Source organism: Pan paniscus, chromosome 1, assembly GCF_029289425.2.
Source record: "Pan paniscus chromosome 1, NHGRI_mPanPan1-v2.0_pri, whole genome shotgun sequence".
In the NCBI taxonomy this organism is placed as follows: Eukaryota; Metazoa; Chordata; class Mammalia; order Primates; family Hominidae; genus Pan; species Pan paniscus.
The window spans coordinates 26,567,360-26,584,931 of record NC_073249.2 but is presented as its reverse complement, the minus strand read 5'-3'; the positions used below and the strand labels follow the sequence as shown (position 1 = coordinate 26,584,931).

Genomic DNA, 17,572 nt, shown 5'->3' with positions numbered 1-17,572 from the left:
TTAAGGTGGCTGGAGCTCCCAGGCTGGTCGCCTCCAGAATTCCAAACAAATAATTTTCTCTATCTGCCATGATGTAAAAAATGTTGTGAAACACCACAGTGGGACAGGCATGGACAGGCATGCAGGCAGTGGGGTGCATGTATGTGGTTTAATACTGAAAATAAGGATACAAAAATCCTGCCAGGTGATGCTCCTGTAATTCTCAAGGAGCGGCAGTGATTTGTTATTTCACATTTTTCCTCACTCTATCCTTGCCCCTGACACACACACTGCAAGTCACTGATTGGAGCAGGCCAGTTCCTTCAGGTGAAGGGGCCTAGAGAAATGTCGGTGAATACCCAGTGAATACCGCGCTGTGAAACTCTGCATCTGAGGCACGCAGTGGGGCTTTGGTTCTCTCCTCTCACCAGGAGTTTGACCTTTCAACCACCTCAGAAAAAAGGAAAGGTGGAAGCAGGAAGGGGGACCAGCAGCTCCAGGCAAGCAACGCTAATTAGCTCCAGCGTAATTAGCTCCAGCGTAATGACCCAACATCACTTCTTAGCTGAATTTTAACAGTCCATTTGAAAACATTTTCTAGATAAATGAAAATGGAAAGAGCTCTAGAAAATAAACGGTTAAGTGTTACATACTTAAAATAGTATATTTACTTATTGAAGTTAAATGCCAAGATGTAGAACTAGTGTGTTATTTTCTTGGTACAGATTACAATGCTGTGTTTCAGTGAAGGAGCTAATTGAAATGATTAGTAGATAGATGTAATCAGAAAAATATTAAATGAAGATAGTAATTTCTAAAGCAGGAAATAAAGACAGTTACAAGTCTGTTCTTATTTTTCCAATCTGTTATATAACTCCTCCCACCCATTAACCTTAACTAAATGTATGATTCATTTGTTAAACAAATACTGAGTTCCAGCTACGTGTAAGGCATCGTAGGGGCAGAAGATACAGCAGTGAACATAACAGGTAAAACCCTCCCCCTCTGCCAAGGGGCGGGACAGGGAGGAAAGGGAAGACAGAGACAGGTGGAATATGGAGTGTTCAGTGTTGGTAAGTGCTAAGGAGAAAAAATGAAACAGGAGGTAAGATGCAGAGGGTGGTGGTGAAGGCAATGGGAGGTTGCCTTGAAAGCAGAGCTCAGTGTAGTCTCCATTTGAGTTAAAGACTGGAAATGAGCAAGGAAACAGTCTAAGGAAAGAAAGACTAACAGAGCAGCCAGCACAGAGCTCTCTGCAGAGAGAGAGGGCGGACCTGTGTGGTCAGGGAATTGCAGGAAGAAGGTCCGTGGGGTTAGAGTGATGTCAGTGGTGGGAGAGTAGTACAAGATGGCGTCAGAAAGCTCGTAGGGGTTAGGTATACAGCCTTGTAGGCCATTGTGAGGAGTTTGGCTTTTACTCTAGGTGAGACGGGAACCCACTGGAGAGTTTTAAGCAAAGACATGACATGGTCTCACTTCGGATTTAACAATTCTGGCCCCTTTTCGAGCGTAGACTGGAGGGGGCCAATTAGGAGGCTGCTGCAATAATATAGGTGAGAGACGACGGCAAGGGTGAGAGATGATAGACCAGGGTGGTAGCAGTGGAGTAATGAAAAGTATGATTCCAGAAATATCCAAGACAATTTCCTGGCAGATTTGATGTGAGGTGTGATTAAAGAAGAACCAAGGATGACTTTAGTGTTGTTGGCCTGAGCAACTGGAAGAACAGAGTTGCCATTTATTGAGATGAGAAGGCTGCCAGAAGAGTAGAGGTAAATGTGTGAGTATGTGTGTGTTGGGGGGATGGAGGGAGAGTTGCACTGAAAGCATGAGCAAAGATTTAGACAAATTAGGATTGAGATGTCCATTAGACAACAAAGAAGAGATGTCAAGCAGGTAGTTGGATCTGTGAGACTCAGGGAAAAAGTCTGACCTGGAGAATATAAATGTTACAATCATCTGTGTGTGGATAGTATTGAAAGCCACAGGGCCAAAGGAGATCATCAAGAAAGCAGATAGGAAAGAGAAGAGGTCCAATCACTGAGCCCTGGGGTAATACAATATTTAAAAGGTCAGAGAGATTATATGGCCTGTTAATTACATTATATACTTAGGAACTATCCTTCATAGTCTGTATTTGGGGTTTTTAAGAAACAAAAGGTAGAGGTGCTCCCAAGAATTAAACTGAGCCGGGCGCAGTGGCTCATGCCTGTAATCCCAGCACTTTGGGAGGCTGAGGCAGGAGGATCGCTTGAGTCCAGAAGTTCAAGACCAGCCTGGGCAATATAGGGAGACTCCGTCTCTACAAAAACAGCAAAAAAAAAAAAAAAAAAAAAAAAAGGCTGGGCGTGTGACACATGCCTGTGGGAGGTCGAGGTTGCACCACTGCACCACTCCAGCCTGGGCAAAAGCAAGACCGTGTCTCAAAAAAAAGAAAAAAAAAATTAAACCAAAGCCAAAAGAAGATCACTTACAAAATACCCACATCTAGGTGTGAAGCTGGCAATGTTCCCAAGGTTTTTGTAAATAAGTTGATTCCAAACTGTTCACTATTGAGACCCCTCTGTGTGACATGTACCGATTACAAAGATGAATTTTGCATAGCATATTCTAAAATGCCCATTAGGTGGCAGAAAAACATTCAGTAAACCAACTGTGAGCTAGCTAGTGCTCACTCTTGTGCTCATTCACGGTCTCTCTCCACTCCCCTCCAACCTCCCAAAGAGCCCTCTGAACTTAAAGATGTGTATGGCTATTAATGCACAACACCATAATCATAAAGAACGAAGACTGGTATTTTCTTCAGAGAGCCAACAGATATCATCAGTCTGTAAGATAATAGAGGCAAGCCAGGTGTACAGGGGATGAGAGTGTGCGTATGTTTCATTTGGTTTGGAAATGTATGAATTTGGACAGTCTTAAGAGGAGTAAATTGACTATAATGAGACTATTAGGCCTTATTTTTAAACTTTTGATATTTAAGCTTTTTAGCTTGGGGCAGTGTGAAGAAGTGTTTAGAAAGTAGAAAGCAAGAAAGCCTCTTGGAAAAAAAATAGACAAGATGTCTTACAACTAGCCTGATGTTTAAGCTTTCTGCAATACACCAAATCCCTAAATCACAAGTCTCTGTTTCAGTTTCAAAGTTTCCTCTTTTCTCACTCTCTTTAGGGCACTGGTCCCCAAACTTGCCTGAACATTGGGATGACCTGGGCAGCTTCAAAATATACTAGTGCCTGAGTTCTACCCACAGAGATTGTGATTTAAGTGGTCTTAGGTGTGGCCTGTCTTTGAAATTATTTAAAAGACCCCCAGATGATTCTCATAACAAAATAATTTTGAGAGCCACTGGGCTTAGCTAATATTGGATGTATAAATATAGACCTTCCCACAACTCAAACATGTTCCACCCTGTAAGACACACAAAAGAACACTTCCACGTCAGCATATCCAAGTGCACTGTATGGCCTCAGCCTACAGAACCCTTAACTCTTAAATGTATCATCTATTGAACAATTTCTAACATCAAAATTTGTACTACTTTCAACACCAAACATCACTAATTAATGAAAGAAAAATACAGAGGAATTATGTAAGTTTCTTTTTGAAAATGTTTTATTTTGCTTGTTGTTGCAGAATGTGTTTTGTTTCCTATGGCACTGATAGTATTTATTTGTGCAAGAGTATTATGCTTAACATATTGTTGGTCTTACATACCAAATTAAAATGGGTATTTTTTGCTGCTATTTAGCATCAGAAACTAAATGATAATACCTCTTCCTACTTCTTACTGAGGCTTTTCTGTGATACACCATTACTAAGTCAGGGGAAACCATGTGTACCATTCAGAGGTCCCCAAACAGGGCAGATACCACATCACCTTGCTGTGGATGTCAAATGTAACCTTTGGCAGATCTTTTGCAACTCTGACCTTTGACAAAGGCATTAAACTCAGCATTGTAGCAATAAGATTTGGTGATTTATTTTTATATATATAAGCATATGCATATATGAATATATATGTGTGTATATTCAATCATGTTTGCATTGCCCATAAAATATTTTTTAAATTCGATCTTCTAGTCTTCATTTTAATGGATGACTGACAGTCCATTTGCATTTATTATGATTATTGACTTAACTTGGAATTAATGCTAATATTTTGTTTAGTGTTTCTTTTGATCATGATTTTTCCTTACTGTTTCCTCTCTCTTGCCTTCTTTCACAGTGTTTCTTTTCTTTTTTATTTTCTTCTGCTGGTTTTGAAGCTATACATTCTAATTCCATTATTTGTCTAGTTACCTTTCAATTGTTAATATGCATACTTCACAACGTATCTTATCCAGCCTATCCCAAAACAATACTTAGAATTCTGTCAGCTCATATTTTTTGTTATTATCTAATACTTAATACTGTTTTGTCTTTATACTGTCCCCACCAAAATAGTGTTTTTGGTTTTTTTTTTGTTTTGTTTTGTTTCTTGAGACGGAGTCTCACTCTGTCACCCAGGCTGGAGTGCAGTGGCACGATCTCAGCTCACTGCAAGCTCGGCCTCCCGGGTTCACGCCATTCTCCCGCCTCAGCCTCCCGAGTAGCTGGGACTACAGGCGCCCACCACCATGCCCAGCTAATTTTTTGTATATTTAGTAAGGACGGGGTTTCACCGTGTTAGCCAGGATGGTCTTGATCTCCTGATCTCGCGATCTGCCCGTCTCAGTCTCCCAAAGTGCAGGGATTACAGGTGTGAGCCACCGCGCCCGGGTTTGTTATCCTGTTTACTAATGTTTTTACTTATATTTATTGCATCTTACTTTTTGTTTTCTTTTTTTTTTTTTTTTTTTTTTTTTGAGACAGTCTTAATCTGTCACCCAGGCTGGAGGGCAGTGGTGCAATCTCAACTCACTGCAACCTCCACCTCCTGGGTTCAAGCGATCTTCCCACCTCGGACTTCTGAGTAGCTGCGACTACAGGCACATGCCACCAAGTCCGGCTAATTTTTTTGTATTTTTTTTAGTATAGACGGGTTTTCGCCATGTTGGCCAGGATGATATTGAACTCCTGGCCTCAAGTGATCCACCAGCCTTGCCCTCCCAAAGTGCTGGGATTATAGGCATGAGCCACCATGCCTGGGACATCTTACTTTTTCTTACCTCTGGGTTTAGTTTTCTTCTTCTTGACATAGAATTTCCTATTATTAATCTTTCAGTAAAGATGCAGGAATGGTTAATGCTCAGTTTTTGTAGGTCTGAATATATCATTACATTACTCCCACTTATTGTTTAGCTGGATATTGAATTCTCTAATTTTTTTTTTTTTTGAGATGGCATCTTCTCTGTCGCCCAGGCTAGAGTGCAGTGGCACAATCGCTGCTCATTGCAGCCTCACCTCAAACTCCCAGACTCAAGCAAGTCTGTCACCTCAGTCTCCCAAGTAGCTGGAACAACAGGCATGCACCACCTTGCTCAACTCTCTCTTTTCCTTCCTTCCTTCCCTCCCTCCCTCCTTTCTTTCTTTCTTTTTCTTTCTTTCTTTTTTCCTTCCTTCCTTTCTTCTTTCTTTCTTCCTTCCTTCCTTCCCTCCCTCCTTTCTTTCTTTCTCTTTCCTTCCTTCCCTCCCTCCCTCCCTCCTTTCTTTCTTTCTTTCTCTTTCCTTCCTTCCCTCCCTCCCTCTTTCTTTCTTTCTTTCTTTTCTTTCTTTCTTTCTTTCTTTCTTTCTTTCTTTCTTTCTTTCTTTCTTTCTTTCCTTCCTTCCTTCCTTCCTTCCTTCCTTCCTTCTTTCTTTCTTTTCTTCTTTCATAGAGACAAGGTCTCACAATGTTCCCCAGGCTGGTTTAAAACTCATGGCCTCAAGTCAGCCTCTCACCTCAGCCTCTGTAACTGCTAGGATTATAGGTGTGAGCCACAGCGCCCGGCCTGTATTCACTTCTGAAACTACTATTAGACGTACTGAACTTTCTCATCTATCCTTTATATCACCTAACTTTTCTTTCATATTAAATATATATCTCTTTTTTTCTCACCCCACACTCCAACATAAATTATACTGTATTGTCTGTTGCTTGAACTATTTCGTAATAATTAAACTTTGATGTTGAGAAATTACAACTTTATTGTACACTTCATTGCAACTTGAAATTCACGGTCTTAAAGTGAGATTTGAATTTCTATTGACCGCCTTTTAAAAAGTAATACCAAACCATAAAGTTAAAATTGATGTACATTGAGTCATATCTAAAACCACACATAAACATAAATTGTATTTCCTATTTTAATTTCAGGGGAACTACTGTTTGGGAAAGCTATTATTAGGTAAATGTTTTAAAAATTACTGTTTCTCATTTTCAGTCATACCCTAATGATCCCAGCAAGATAATGTCCTGTCTTCTAAGATGTGCATCAAGCCTGGTACATACTGAAAAACCTATAAGGTCCTGGATAATTTTTGTTTGATTATTCATTGAAGAAACATTTATTTTCCAATTGTGTGAAGTTTTTGACTGTTAATAAAAGAATCTGTCAACCATCAAAAGAAAAAAAATTATACTATATTGTGAGAGCTTTTCTCAGATTTCCTCGTATGCTTAATCAATATCCAACCTACAACTATGCGACGATATTTTTTTTTCTGCAATTTGTTCTTTTCCAAGTCAGTCTTCTTTAGGGATATTGTATTTTGCTTCTTTTATCTTTTTGAATATATTAGGTTGGTGCAAAAGTAATTGTGGTTTTTCCATGACTTTTAATGGCAAAAAATGGAATTCCTTTTGCACCAACCTAATGTTAAGCACACTAATTTTAATGTTTCCTGTTGTCCTATCATTCCTAATTCTCAGGTGAGGACTCTCCCAGTTTTCTCATCAGCTGAACCTTCCTCCAGATGGCTAATTTCTTCATGTAGTTTGTAAGTTTTTACAATAAGCACATCCTCAGCAGGCATTTGTTGGTTTTGTTTTTGTTTTTTGAGACAGTGTCTCACTCTACCGCCCAGGCTGGAGTGCAATGGCATGATCTCGGCTCACTGCAACCTCCACCTCCTGGGATCAAACAATTCTAGTGCCTCAGCTTCCCAAGTAGCTGGAATTATAGGCTCTTGACACCATGCCTGGCTAATTTTTGTGTTTTTTTTTTTTTTGTGGAGACAGGGTTTCACCATGTTGGCCAGGCTGGTCTGGAACTCCTGACCTCATGCGATCCACCCGCCTTGCCCTCCCAAAGTTCTGGGATTACAGGCGTGAGCCACCACGCCCGGCCATGAATTATTTTTAGTGGAGATTCAGTATACCCTGTCTTGTTGAATTATTCCTCCAAGGTGACTTTGTACTTGGCGTCTGACAGAGTTCAGTGGATTACACTGCCTTTATTTCACTCAGCTTCATCTTAGGTCTTCACAGCATATGAGGACTATGAATTTGGGCCATACACCAGCATGTGGTACTGGCGGGGGTTTCCAATATTTTTTAGGTGACTATTTCTACCCTTGTTGCTAGGAGATAGCAAATTACTTTGCTACTTTTGCAAGCTGGGGGTAGATTTTCCTGTCCATATTTTATAGATAAGATAGTATTTTATTACCTTAGTTTTATGCAGGTGGCTTCATTTCAGCTCTCCACACTCATGGGATCTGAGATTTGGACTCTCTTCTCTCTGTTGGTAATAAAACTCCAGCTCCAAGGCCTATATCTGGTTCTGAACCCCCCAGCAACCATCTCGGCTTCAGCTCATACTTATAGTTTTGTTCTTTCTCTTATTCTGACATCTAGGCTGGCTGACTTGCTTTCAACCCCCTGCCCCTCTCTCTCTCATCTCTATCCCTAGGTCTCTCTCTTTTTTCTGCTTCGTTAGTGTACTTATGATTTAATGTTTTCATTTAATTTCATCCAGCATTTCTGTGTGTCTGGAATAGGAAGAATTATTCTACATCAGTTCAGCCATATTTGTTGATATAATTTTAAAGTATCTTAAATATTAATTAAAACAATATGAGGCCGGGCATGGTGGCTCACGCCTGTAATCCCAGCACTTTGGGAGGCCGAGGCGGGTGGATCACCTGAGATAAGGAGTTCGAGATCAGCCTGGCCAACATGGTGAAACCCCGTCTCTAGTAAAAATACAAAAAGTTAGCTGGGGGTGGTGGTGGGTGCCTGTAGTCCCAGCTATTCAGGAGGCTGAGGCAGGAGAATCGCTTGAATCTGGGAGACAGAGGTTGCAGTGAGCCGAGATCGTGCCGTTGCACTTCAGCCTGGGTAACAAGAGTGAAACTCCGTCTCAAAAAAAAAAAAAAAAAAAAAGGCAAAAATACATGTGTACGTATCCTTACAACATTGGAATACTGCCTGACATATACACTGCTAAGTAAATTATAGGTACTTAATAATAGCCAGCTTTTATTAAACACTTACCATTTGCTAAGAATTGTTCTAACTTCTTTATGTGTCTTTACTCATTTACTCTTCATAACAATTTTATAAGGTTGGCACTATATCATTTCATACTATTATTTTATAAATGAGAAAACCAAGACACTGGGATATTAAATAATAGGATTTTAAATCCAGGAAGTCTATCTCCAAAGCTTTCCAGCTTTATTAAGATATACCTTAAATACAATAAAATGAACTAATTTTAAGTGTAGAATTTGATTCATTTTGACAAATTATACAGTCAAGTAACCGACATTATGATCATGATATCTATTAGAACACTTCCATCACCCCAAAAAGCTCCCTTTGTCACTTTATAGTTAATCTTAACCCCTACCCACTCTCCTCTAGCAAACAGTGATCTGTTTTCTACTATAATTTTGCCTTTTCTAAATTTCTACATAAATGGAATTATATACGATGCAGTGTCTGGCTTCTTTTGCTTAGCATAATACATTTGAGAGTCACAGTGTTGCAAATATTCATTGTTTATTACTTTTAATTGCTGAGGAGTATTCTATTAAATATATGGACCACATTTTGTTTATCCATCGTCAGTGGATGGACATTGAGTTGACTCCAGTTTGGAGTGTTCACAAATAAAACTGCTACGAATATTCCCATACAAATCTTTAGGGAGACATACGCTTTCATTTCTCTTGGATAAACATCTAGGTGTGAAATTACAAGATTTTATGTTTAACTTTTAAGAGACCAGGCATAGTGGCTCACATCTGTAATCTCAGCACTTTGGGAGGCCAAGGTGGGAGGATCTTTTGAGCTCAGGAGTTCGAGACCAGCCTAGGTAACATAGTGAGACCCCATCTCTATAAAAAAAAATTTTTTTTAATTAGCCAGGCTTGGTGGCATGCACCTGTGGTGCCAGCTACTCAGGTGGTTGAGGCAGGAAGATTGCTTAAGCCTGGGAGGTAAGGGCTGCAGTGAGCCATGATTGCACCACTGCACTCCAGCCTGGGTGACAGAGCAAGACTCTGTCTCTGCAGCCCCCCCAAAAAATTTTAGGCTGGGCACAGTGGCTCATGCCTATAATCCCAGCACTTTGGAAGGCCAAGGTGGGTGGATTACTCGACATCAGGAGTTTGAGACCAACCTGACCAACATGGTGAAACCCTGTCTCTACTAAAAATACAAAAAATTATCCAGGCGGTGCCTGTAATCCCAGCTACTCAGGAGGCAGAGGCAAGAGAATCACTTGAACCCAGGAGGCAGAGGTTGCAGTGAGCCGAGATCACGCCATTGCACTCCAGCCTGGGCAACAAGAGCAAAAAAGTCTGTTTCAAAAAAAAGAAAGAAAATTAGCCATTACAGTGGGTATGTTATGATATCTCATTATGATTTTAATTTGCATTTCCCAAATGACTAATGACATTCGTCATCTGTATATCTTTGGTAAAATCTCTACTCAAATATTTTGCCCATATTTTAATTGAGTTATTTGCCTTTTACCTATTGAATTGTAATCGCTCTTTACATGTTCTGAAAATAAGTCCTTTACCAAATATATACTTTGCACATGTTTTCTCCTGTCTGTGTGAAGTCTGTACTCTTAACCATTTCCTACATTGCTTCTCAATATTTATTGAAATAATTGAGAAACGTCTGCAGGATAGTGACCCCTTCCTACTAGCAATTGTGTGTTTTAACGTTAACAAAAGGTAAGAAAACCCTGTTGACACTTTTGTTTGAAGACTGAAAGTTCACGTTTTCGCTATTTATCAAATCTCTTCCATTTTGGTACAGAATAGAACAGTCCTTTTTTGGATTTGAAGAATCGATGAGGTCACAGGTGTGATTACCTCTGAATTCTCTGTCTTTACTATCCATTGAAAATAACTAGATAACTCTCAGCTCTGGGTAACTTGCCCTAAGGTGCCCTGTTTTTAATTTTCTAGTTGTTTTGTTTCATTATGGAGATTGACGGTTTCCAGCAATTAGACCTAGAGAAGAGTGTACCTTCCAAAAAGACTACTCCTAAAAGGATTATCCATTTTGTTGACGGAGACATCATGGAAGAATATAGCACAGAGGAGGAGGAGGAAGAGGAAAAAGAGGAGCAGAGCACAAATTCAACACTTGACCCTGTAAGCTTAGTATATCAATATTAGGGAACGTGGTGGGGGAGGCGGTGAATGAACACGAGATTGAGCCAGACAAGGTTTATAGAAAGAATAGCTTTAAGCTAAGTCCTTGGTCTCCTTTTTTGCTTTCTAAATCCATGCATAGGCAACTTACAATTTTAATCATCTTGGTCTCTTCATCTGTGAGAGAGAAAATGGAACATATTATATAGAGCATTTTGAAATCTCTACATTAAAACAAATCTGCAGTCACCATTCCTCTTATTAACTACTCTATCTCAATTTCTCCTTTTTTCAGTCTAAACTTTCCTGGGGGCCCTACCTACGATTTTGGGCAGGACGAATAGCAAGCACCTCATTTTCTAGTAAGTACTGCTAAGGTTATTTTTTTCTATCCTAAACAAATATATATATCGATAGGCCCTCAGAGTATGTGGGACTTCCAATTGTGTAAGCCATTCCATCGCATCCTGAATAAGTGAGATCTGGGCTAAGCTTTCATTCCCAAAGGCACAGAACTTCGCATCCTCAGGCAGACCCTTCATCTTTTACCAACTCTCATCAGGAAATTCTTATCTCGGCCCAAATTTTATCTACTTCTAAAGTTCCTACTTATCTTTCTTAGAACCATACAAAACTGCTATAGATGCCTCTTTCATAGGACAGAGGGCAATATTTGAGGGCAATAATCAGTCCTCCCTGAGTTGACTCTTCTTCTGAATAAACTTCCAAGTTAAAAAAACAATGATTGTTGTATGACACAGTTCTAAGTTTCTAACTTCCCTCATCATAACTGCTTTATTATAAACATGAACTTTATCGATCCCTCCTGGGGGCATAATGAATGGGCTAAGTGAATACTTATAACAACTAAAATACTAAATCTTATTTTGCTTGACTTTCACCAATTTTTTTAAGACATAGTTGACAACATCTAATTACTCATTTCCTTCTAACTTGCACATCTTGTGAATATGATAGGAAGGCAAACTACTTTAAGAGTCTGAGAAAATAGAAATTGTATTAATAGCTCTTAGAAATTGATCTTCATTCATTCATTTAAAAAACATTAGTAAGTGTCTACTATATGCTCAGCACTGTGCTGGACCCTGGGACACAAAGATGAATGACAAGTCTCTGCTTTCAAGGGACTCAATATTCAGTGAGTCGTATAGACCAGCAAACATGCTCGTAATTATAATTTGTTGTCACAATTGCCAGGGTAGAAAGTGTATAGGGGCTCTGACCTGGAAGACTCGGGCATGCTGACATGTGGGGGAGACCCCTTAAGAGAGCTATGAAAGTGTGGCTGGCTAAGGCTAGCTTGAGGACCATGAAAGTGACCAGGGAATCTTTAGATTACAGTAAAAAGTAAAGATGGGGTGATTTAGGCAGATGGTATGAACCTTCAAGAAATAAGTGCTTTTACACAAGTGCAGAGGGTTAGTGATTTGGAAGTTACATTGAAAATCCCGTGAATACCAACCCTACCCTGACCACAATAAGTTAACAGAAAAAAAAAAATGCTGTCTTCCAGAAAGCTCTCTACACTTCGGTTAAGGCAAAAGGGTTTGAAAAGATATGTTTTAGAGGGAGGGAATTGGAGAAGATTAGGTCAGGTAAAAGAAGCAAAACTCAATATGGGATTGAGAGTATGGAGAAGAAGAATGATTTGCATGTTGGGTTTTGATTTAAGATTGCAGGGATAGGATGTATGGTGAGCCTAGCTTCCTTGTGAGTGCCAAACAGAACTGCAGTGGTAAAATGCTCCTGACTGGGGCTTCAAGATTGTAGTGGAGGCATAAAGATGCTAGCAGTCAGTGCTGTGGTCTGTCTACACAGAGATTTTGTTTGAATGGAGTTGGAACTCAGATGACACAGGTAATTAATTTTTTCAATTTAAAATTCTAGTAGGTCATAAACAGGAAAGCTTCCTAAGATTTATTTTAATATTTTTTTAAAAAGTTATCTTCTACACATGTACTAGGCAGTGCAGCAAATAAACAGGACAAAGAGATAGCATATTAATGAAAAGATAAAACATATTTAAAAACAGCATCATCTTGATGCCCTATATGAGCAATATCCCAAGAGGTAGAATGAGTCAGAGGAATCAGAAAGTCCTATAATTGAGGGGTAAGAGAAGGCTGTCGGAAATCCTCTAATTGTAAAGGAAAACTTTTCTAGGAGACTTCTTTAGGAAACCACTCATTATTCATGCTATGCCTTTATCCCTGACTCTAACAATCCCATTGCTGAGCCTGCAGGCCACCTTGCTACTGAAGGCAGAAAAGGAAGGCCTTAAACAACTTCTGAGAAGTCTGTCTGGATGCATGGAAGAATTCCTGATGTGGGTCTTGGTAACACTGGATTGAGTTTGGGTTTAATTTGAAATATACTTGGAGCAGATGTTTAGCCGGTATGCATGGGGATAATGAACAATACCTGTTCTGATTGCTCAGGACCCATGCTATACCTGTTGTTAAAGTATATTGAAAATCTCTCCTGATATATACATCTGGAAAAAATAGTTTATATATAATCCCATATAAAGATAGAAGATTTGACAAATTTCCTTTGAATCCTAGAATTTTTGAGAGGCCAAGGCAATTGAAATGTTTTGTCGGCCTTGAAGTTAAGTATAGTAATAGACCACTATTACTATACTATCAGAGTAGTTTAAACTCTGGGCATCTCAACTGATGCGAAGCTTTAGTTAGTAATTCAGTTTACGCAAGTGCTCGTTCTTTCTTTTAGCATGTGAATTCCTTGGTGGAAGATTTGCTGTCTTCTTCGGTCTTACTCAACCCAAATATCAGTATGTGTTAAACGAGTTCTATAGGATACAAAACAAGGTATGTGACACTCTGATGGAAACAAGGGGCCTGAGATGGGAATATTGGTTGCTCCAAATTTAGGCCAGTATAGAGAAGTATTTTTCCCACCTGGTCATATGTACTATAATTTCACCAAGCTCCCATAGTCAGACTGACTTATTTTTCTAGTTCTGTTCACCCAGGGACACTTCTTCACATTTGCCTCACTCCTGCGAAGTTAGGATGTCATGAGCTGTGTTGTAGAAGAAGGTAGTTGGGTGAGAAGGCTCAGATTGCTTAAAGTAGAAGCTTCTTACATGGGCATTATATACAAGAGGGGGAGTTCAGAGGTCTTTGTTTGTACAGTTAAACATTTCCTTATTTCTCTCCAAAACAGAAAAGTGACAACAAAAGTGAAAGGAGAGGATCAAAGGCCCAGGCAGCTGAGGTTCCTAATGAAAAGTGTCACTTGGAGGCTGGGGTCCGAGAGTATGGAACCATACAACAGGATGCGACAGAGGCCATTCCTCAGTGAAGCACCTCATCCAGGGAGGGTCTGGTGGCAGATCCTAGCTCATGATGGCAGCGAAGACTGCAGTTTCCCTGGATCTGTTCCTTGGCCATTGATTACCATGGCAACAACACCAGAGGTAGCACTTCTGAGCCAGATCTGATCCTAATCTCCGTGTGACTTAGTCTCAAGCATCCAGGAATTACAAGCAATAATGAGAGTAATTTTGGACACTTTCTCAGAATAATTTCTATATTCAAGCCACCCCACCTCAACTTCACCCCTGTGATACAAGTCCCATGAGTACTGACATTTGCACAGTAGCATAAATGCCTTAAGGAACTTTGGGACTGGGAGTTTTTGGCTGAAATCCTCTGTCATGGGACGAGGGTACAGTAAAGAAGCTCTATTCCTCAGAAGAAAATTTGGGCACCGCAAAGTCTAAATAAATCCCCTTTCAGGGTTTGATATAGTGTGTACTTCCAACAACCATCCTGGCTTAGTTGGGGATTGTTTTACAATAAGTAAACATTGCTAATAACTGTGTTACAAGATCATTATCAAGATCTTTAAGAATTAGGTACATCCCTCCAAATTAAAACAATTGATAAATAATATAAGCTCTAGAAAAAAAAATTTTAATGGATTATTTTCTTATTTATTTGTCAAGAAATTTTCAAAACCTGGAAAGATCGAACATGGAAATCATTGTTAGATAACACAGGGTGTGCTGGCCAAAGTAACTGTGATACATTAATAGCAAAAAACAAACCAAAAAAAAAAAAAGAAAAACACAGGGCCTGCAGTAGTAAGACATGAGTTCCAGTTTCACTTCTCCCATTTACTAGTTGTGTGATTTGAGATGTCTAGATTTCTGAGCTCCAGTCTACTTTGTAAAATATGGGTGACTTGACTTTGCTTGTTATTGTTATACAGAATTATGAGAAATAATAATTTATTGTTGTTTTAAGCTTTGGAGTGGTTTGTTATGCAGCCATATATAACTGAAATTATAGCTCTAAGAGAAGAGGAAGTTGGAATTAATTTAATATGAAATCAAAGACAGAAGTAGGCCTGGAGCATAAGGAGTTGTGAGTTGAATATAGTAGGATAGGATAGATTATGCTGCACAGACACCTCCAAAATCTCAGTGTCCTAAAACAAGAAAGTTTCTTTCTTTCTCTTGAGAAGTCCACTGTCAGTTTAGGTGGCTTCCCAGACAGGTGTTCTCCGTGTGATAGCTCAGTGTTGCATGCTTCTTTGATCTTATGTTTCCTCCATACTGTGATGTGCTCTCGGGGTTGCTGGAAAAGGAACAGCATGGAGAGTTAAGCAGTGGCAATCAATATCTCCACTAAAAATGAATCATGTCACCTCTGTGTATGTTTCATTCACCAAAGAAAATCACATGGCTATAATTAATTTTATGGGTGTCTGAGCCTCCTAAGATAGCTGAGAAAAGGAAACACTTTCTTCTAATGGCATAGGAGATAAATGGTAGGCTCAAAGATCAATATGATATTGATTTAATCTCAGCTCTCCTGCCTCTTTGTAACCCAGTAGCCCTGTGCAAATTACTCAACTTCTCAATGTTCTCATCTATAAAACAGGTTTGAGACAGGAAGCAAATATAATTTGAACCAGCTTTATGCAACAAAAAAGAATTTTGTGGAAAGTACACTGAGTTATCAAATGGACACCAAAGGGAGATTAGTCTCAATAGGATCTGAACAGTGTGACAAGCAAGCACCCAACAGGTACTGTCTGTCCATCTCTCATCTTTCTTGCCCATGAGGAAGATGCCCACTCTATAGCTCTTCATAATTCTTCTGTTCAAGTGACTGATATACTAGTCTTTCGTCCCCATTTCAAAGCATAGTGGGGATAGAATCTGTCAAGTATCACTCTCTAATTCAATTAATTGTGGCCAGGGAGATGGAGCCTTGTAGTAGCAACATGGTTATGGGACCTATTTCTGGGTTAGGATGGTTCTCAGGAAAAGGAAATTGCAGTGAGCTAGGTAGGTATCCCATGACTGTTTCATGTTAAAATGGAGGAAAAGCACGTAAAGCTGTGGCTCTAATAAGGTGCTTAAGTCATAGTATCAATTACAATTATTAATATTTATGATGGTTAATTCTATGTGTCAACTTGACTGGGCCACAGGATGCCCAAATTAAACATTACTTCTGGGTGTATCTGTGAGGATATTTCTGGATGACATTAGCATTTGAATTGTTGGACTCAGTAAATGGATTGCCTTCCCAATGTGGATGAGCACCATCCAATCCACTGAGGGCTTGAATGAAACAAAAGTCCAAGGAAGGAAGAATTTGCTCCTTTTTTCTGCCTCATTGCTTGAGCTTGGATATCTCATCTCATTTCATCTTCTCCTGCCCATGGACTGGGATTTACTACCTTGGCTTCTCTCATTCTTAGGTCTTTGAACTCAAACTGATTTACATCACTGGCTTTCCTGGGTCTCCAGTTGGTGAATGGCAGATTGTGGGACTTCTCAACCACCATAATCATAATAAATTCAGTTCCTCATAATAAATCTCATTGTATCTATCTATCCAATTATCTGTCTATCTACCTATGTCTCTATAAATCTATGCTATTGGTTCTGTTTCACTGGAGAACCCTGACTATTATAATATTGAATGAGAATCCCGGTTTCATGGATTCTGAACGGCTTGTCCCCACTGAAGAGTCAGTCTTAGGTCTTCATCTGACATGTTCTGTTAGTCCAGTTTCAAGGTGAAGTAAATCTGAAGGTTTTATCATATTGCAGAAGTGACCAGGTCTATCAGTTAAGCATCGGTTACTTCAGTCTTAGGTGTCTGATCATACTAACAATCTATACCTGATTTACTTACTATTTTGCTTCAGAATAGCCCTAGGAATGGACTGTTTTTGACTTTTCCATTTTCTAAAAAATTATTCACTTCTTGAATATCCACTTATTGATGATTCTAAGGAACTAGGTGGGCTTTTCCCTTTCAGACACCCCTCTCTCTCACAAGAGAAAGAGGGCTGCTCTCCTTTCTCTTTCTTTTGCCCATTAAACCTCTGCTCCTAAACTCAAAAAAAAAAAAAAAAAAAGAACTAGGCAAAACAAAGTGTGATATTTGAATTGAAGAAGTGGATTTTTATCTAGCAAATGTTATACTCTCAATTTAATTTTCTTTTTCACTAAAAGAAAAGATTCTCTTATGGTCAGTGACCATATGCAAATCAATTGAATCTTGAGCAAACTATAATAAAGAAGACAAATGGAACCAAATACCCAGATCTTATCAGCCTATTCCTGCAGGATAAGTCCACAGTTTCTTTAATATTAAAATTAATTCATTTATTTAATATTAATTGGACATCTACTATGTGCCAGTTTTTTTGTTTGTTTGTTTGTTTTAGGTACTATTAACAAAGAAGACAGAAATCTCTACTTTCCTGTTAGCCTTGAATTCCCAACAGCTAAATGATTAGGACATTCAGTCTTTGTATGGTCAGCCTCTCAGATGGTCCTCAACGATCTCTACCTCCTGCTATTCATACCTTGTGTAGTTCCTTCTCACACTGCACCAGGGTGATTTATGTAACCAAGAGAATATGGCAGAATTAATGATATGCCATTCCAGAGATTGTTATAAAAGATACTTTGGCTTCTGTCTTGATCTTTCTCACTACTTTTCTCTTGGATCATTCATTCTAAAGGAAGCCATCTGCCATGTTATGAGGACACTCAGCC

The 17,572-nt window shown here is 39.2% G+C and overlaps 1 protein-coding gene across 2 annotated transcripts; it reads left to right on the top strand.

Annotated features, from left to right (window-relative positions):
• Window positions 1–1,330: 1,330 nt before the first annotated feature.
• Window positions 1,331–17,126, top strand: FAM177B (family with sequence similarity 177 member B). Of its 2 annotated transcripts, XR_008624335.2 has the most exons (6): window positions 1,331–1,751; window positions 10,309–10,497; window positions 10,793–10,859; window positions 13,252–13,349; window positions 13,708–13,960; window positions 15,432–17,126. XR_008624335.2 is itself a non-coding variant. In XM_034947447.2 (5 exons), exons 2-5 carry the CDS (start codon window positions 10,324–10,326, stop codon window positions 13,843–13,845), a joined length of 477 nt encoding a protein of 158 aa, XP_034803338.1. In that variant the 5' UTR covers window positions 1,331–1,751; window positions 10,309–10,323; the 3' UTR covers window positions 13,846–14,791. The 2 variants fall into 2 exon arrangements, 1 of the variants encoding a protein (XP_034803338.1); XM_034947447.2 differs by lacking the exon at window positions 15,432–17,126 and having other exon boundaries at window positions 13,708–14,791.
• The last annotated feature ends 446 nt before the right edge of the window (window positions 17,127–17,572 follow it).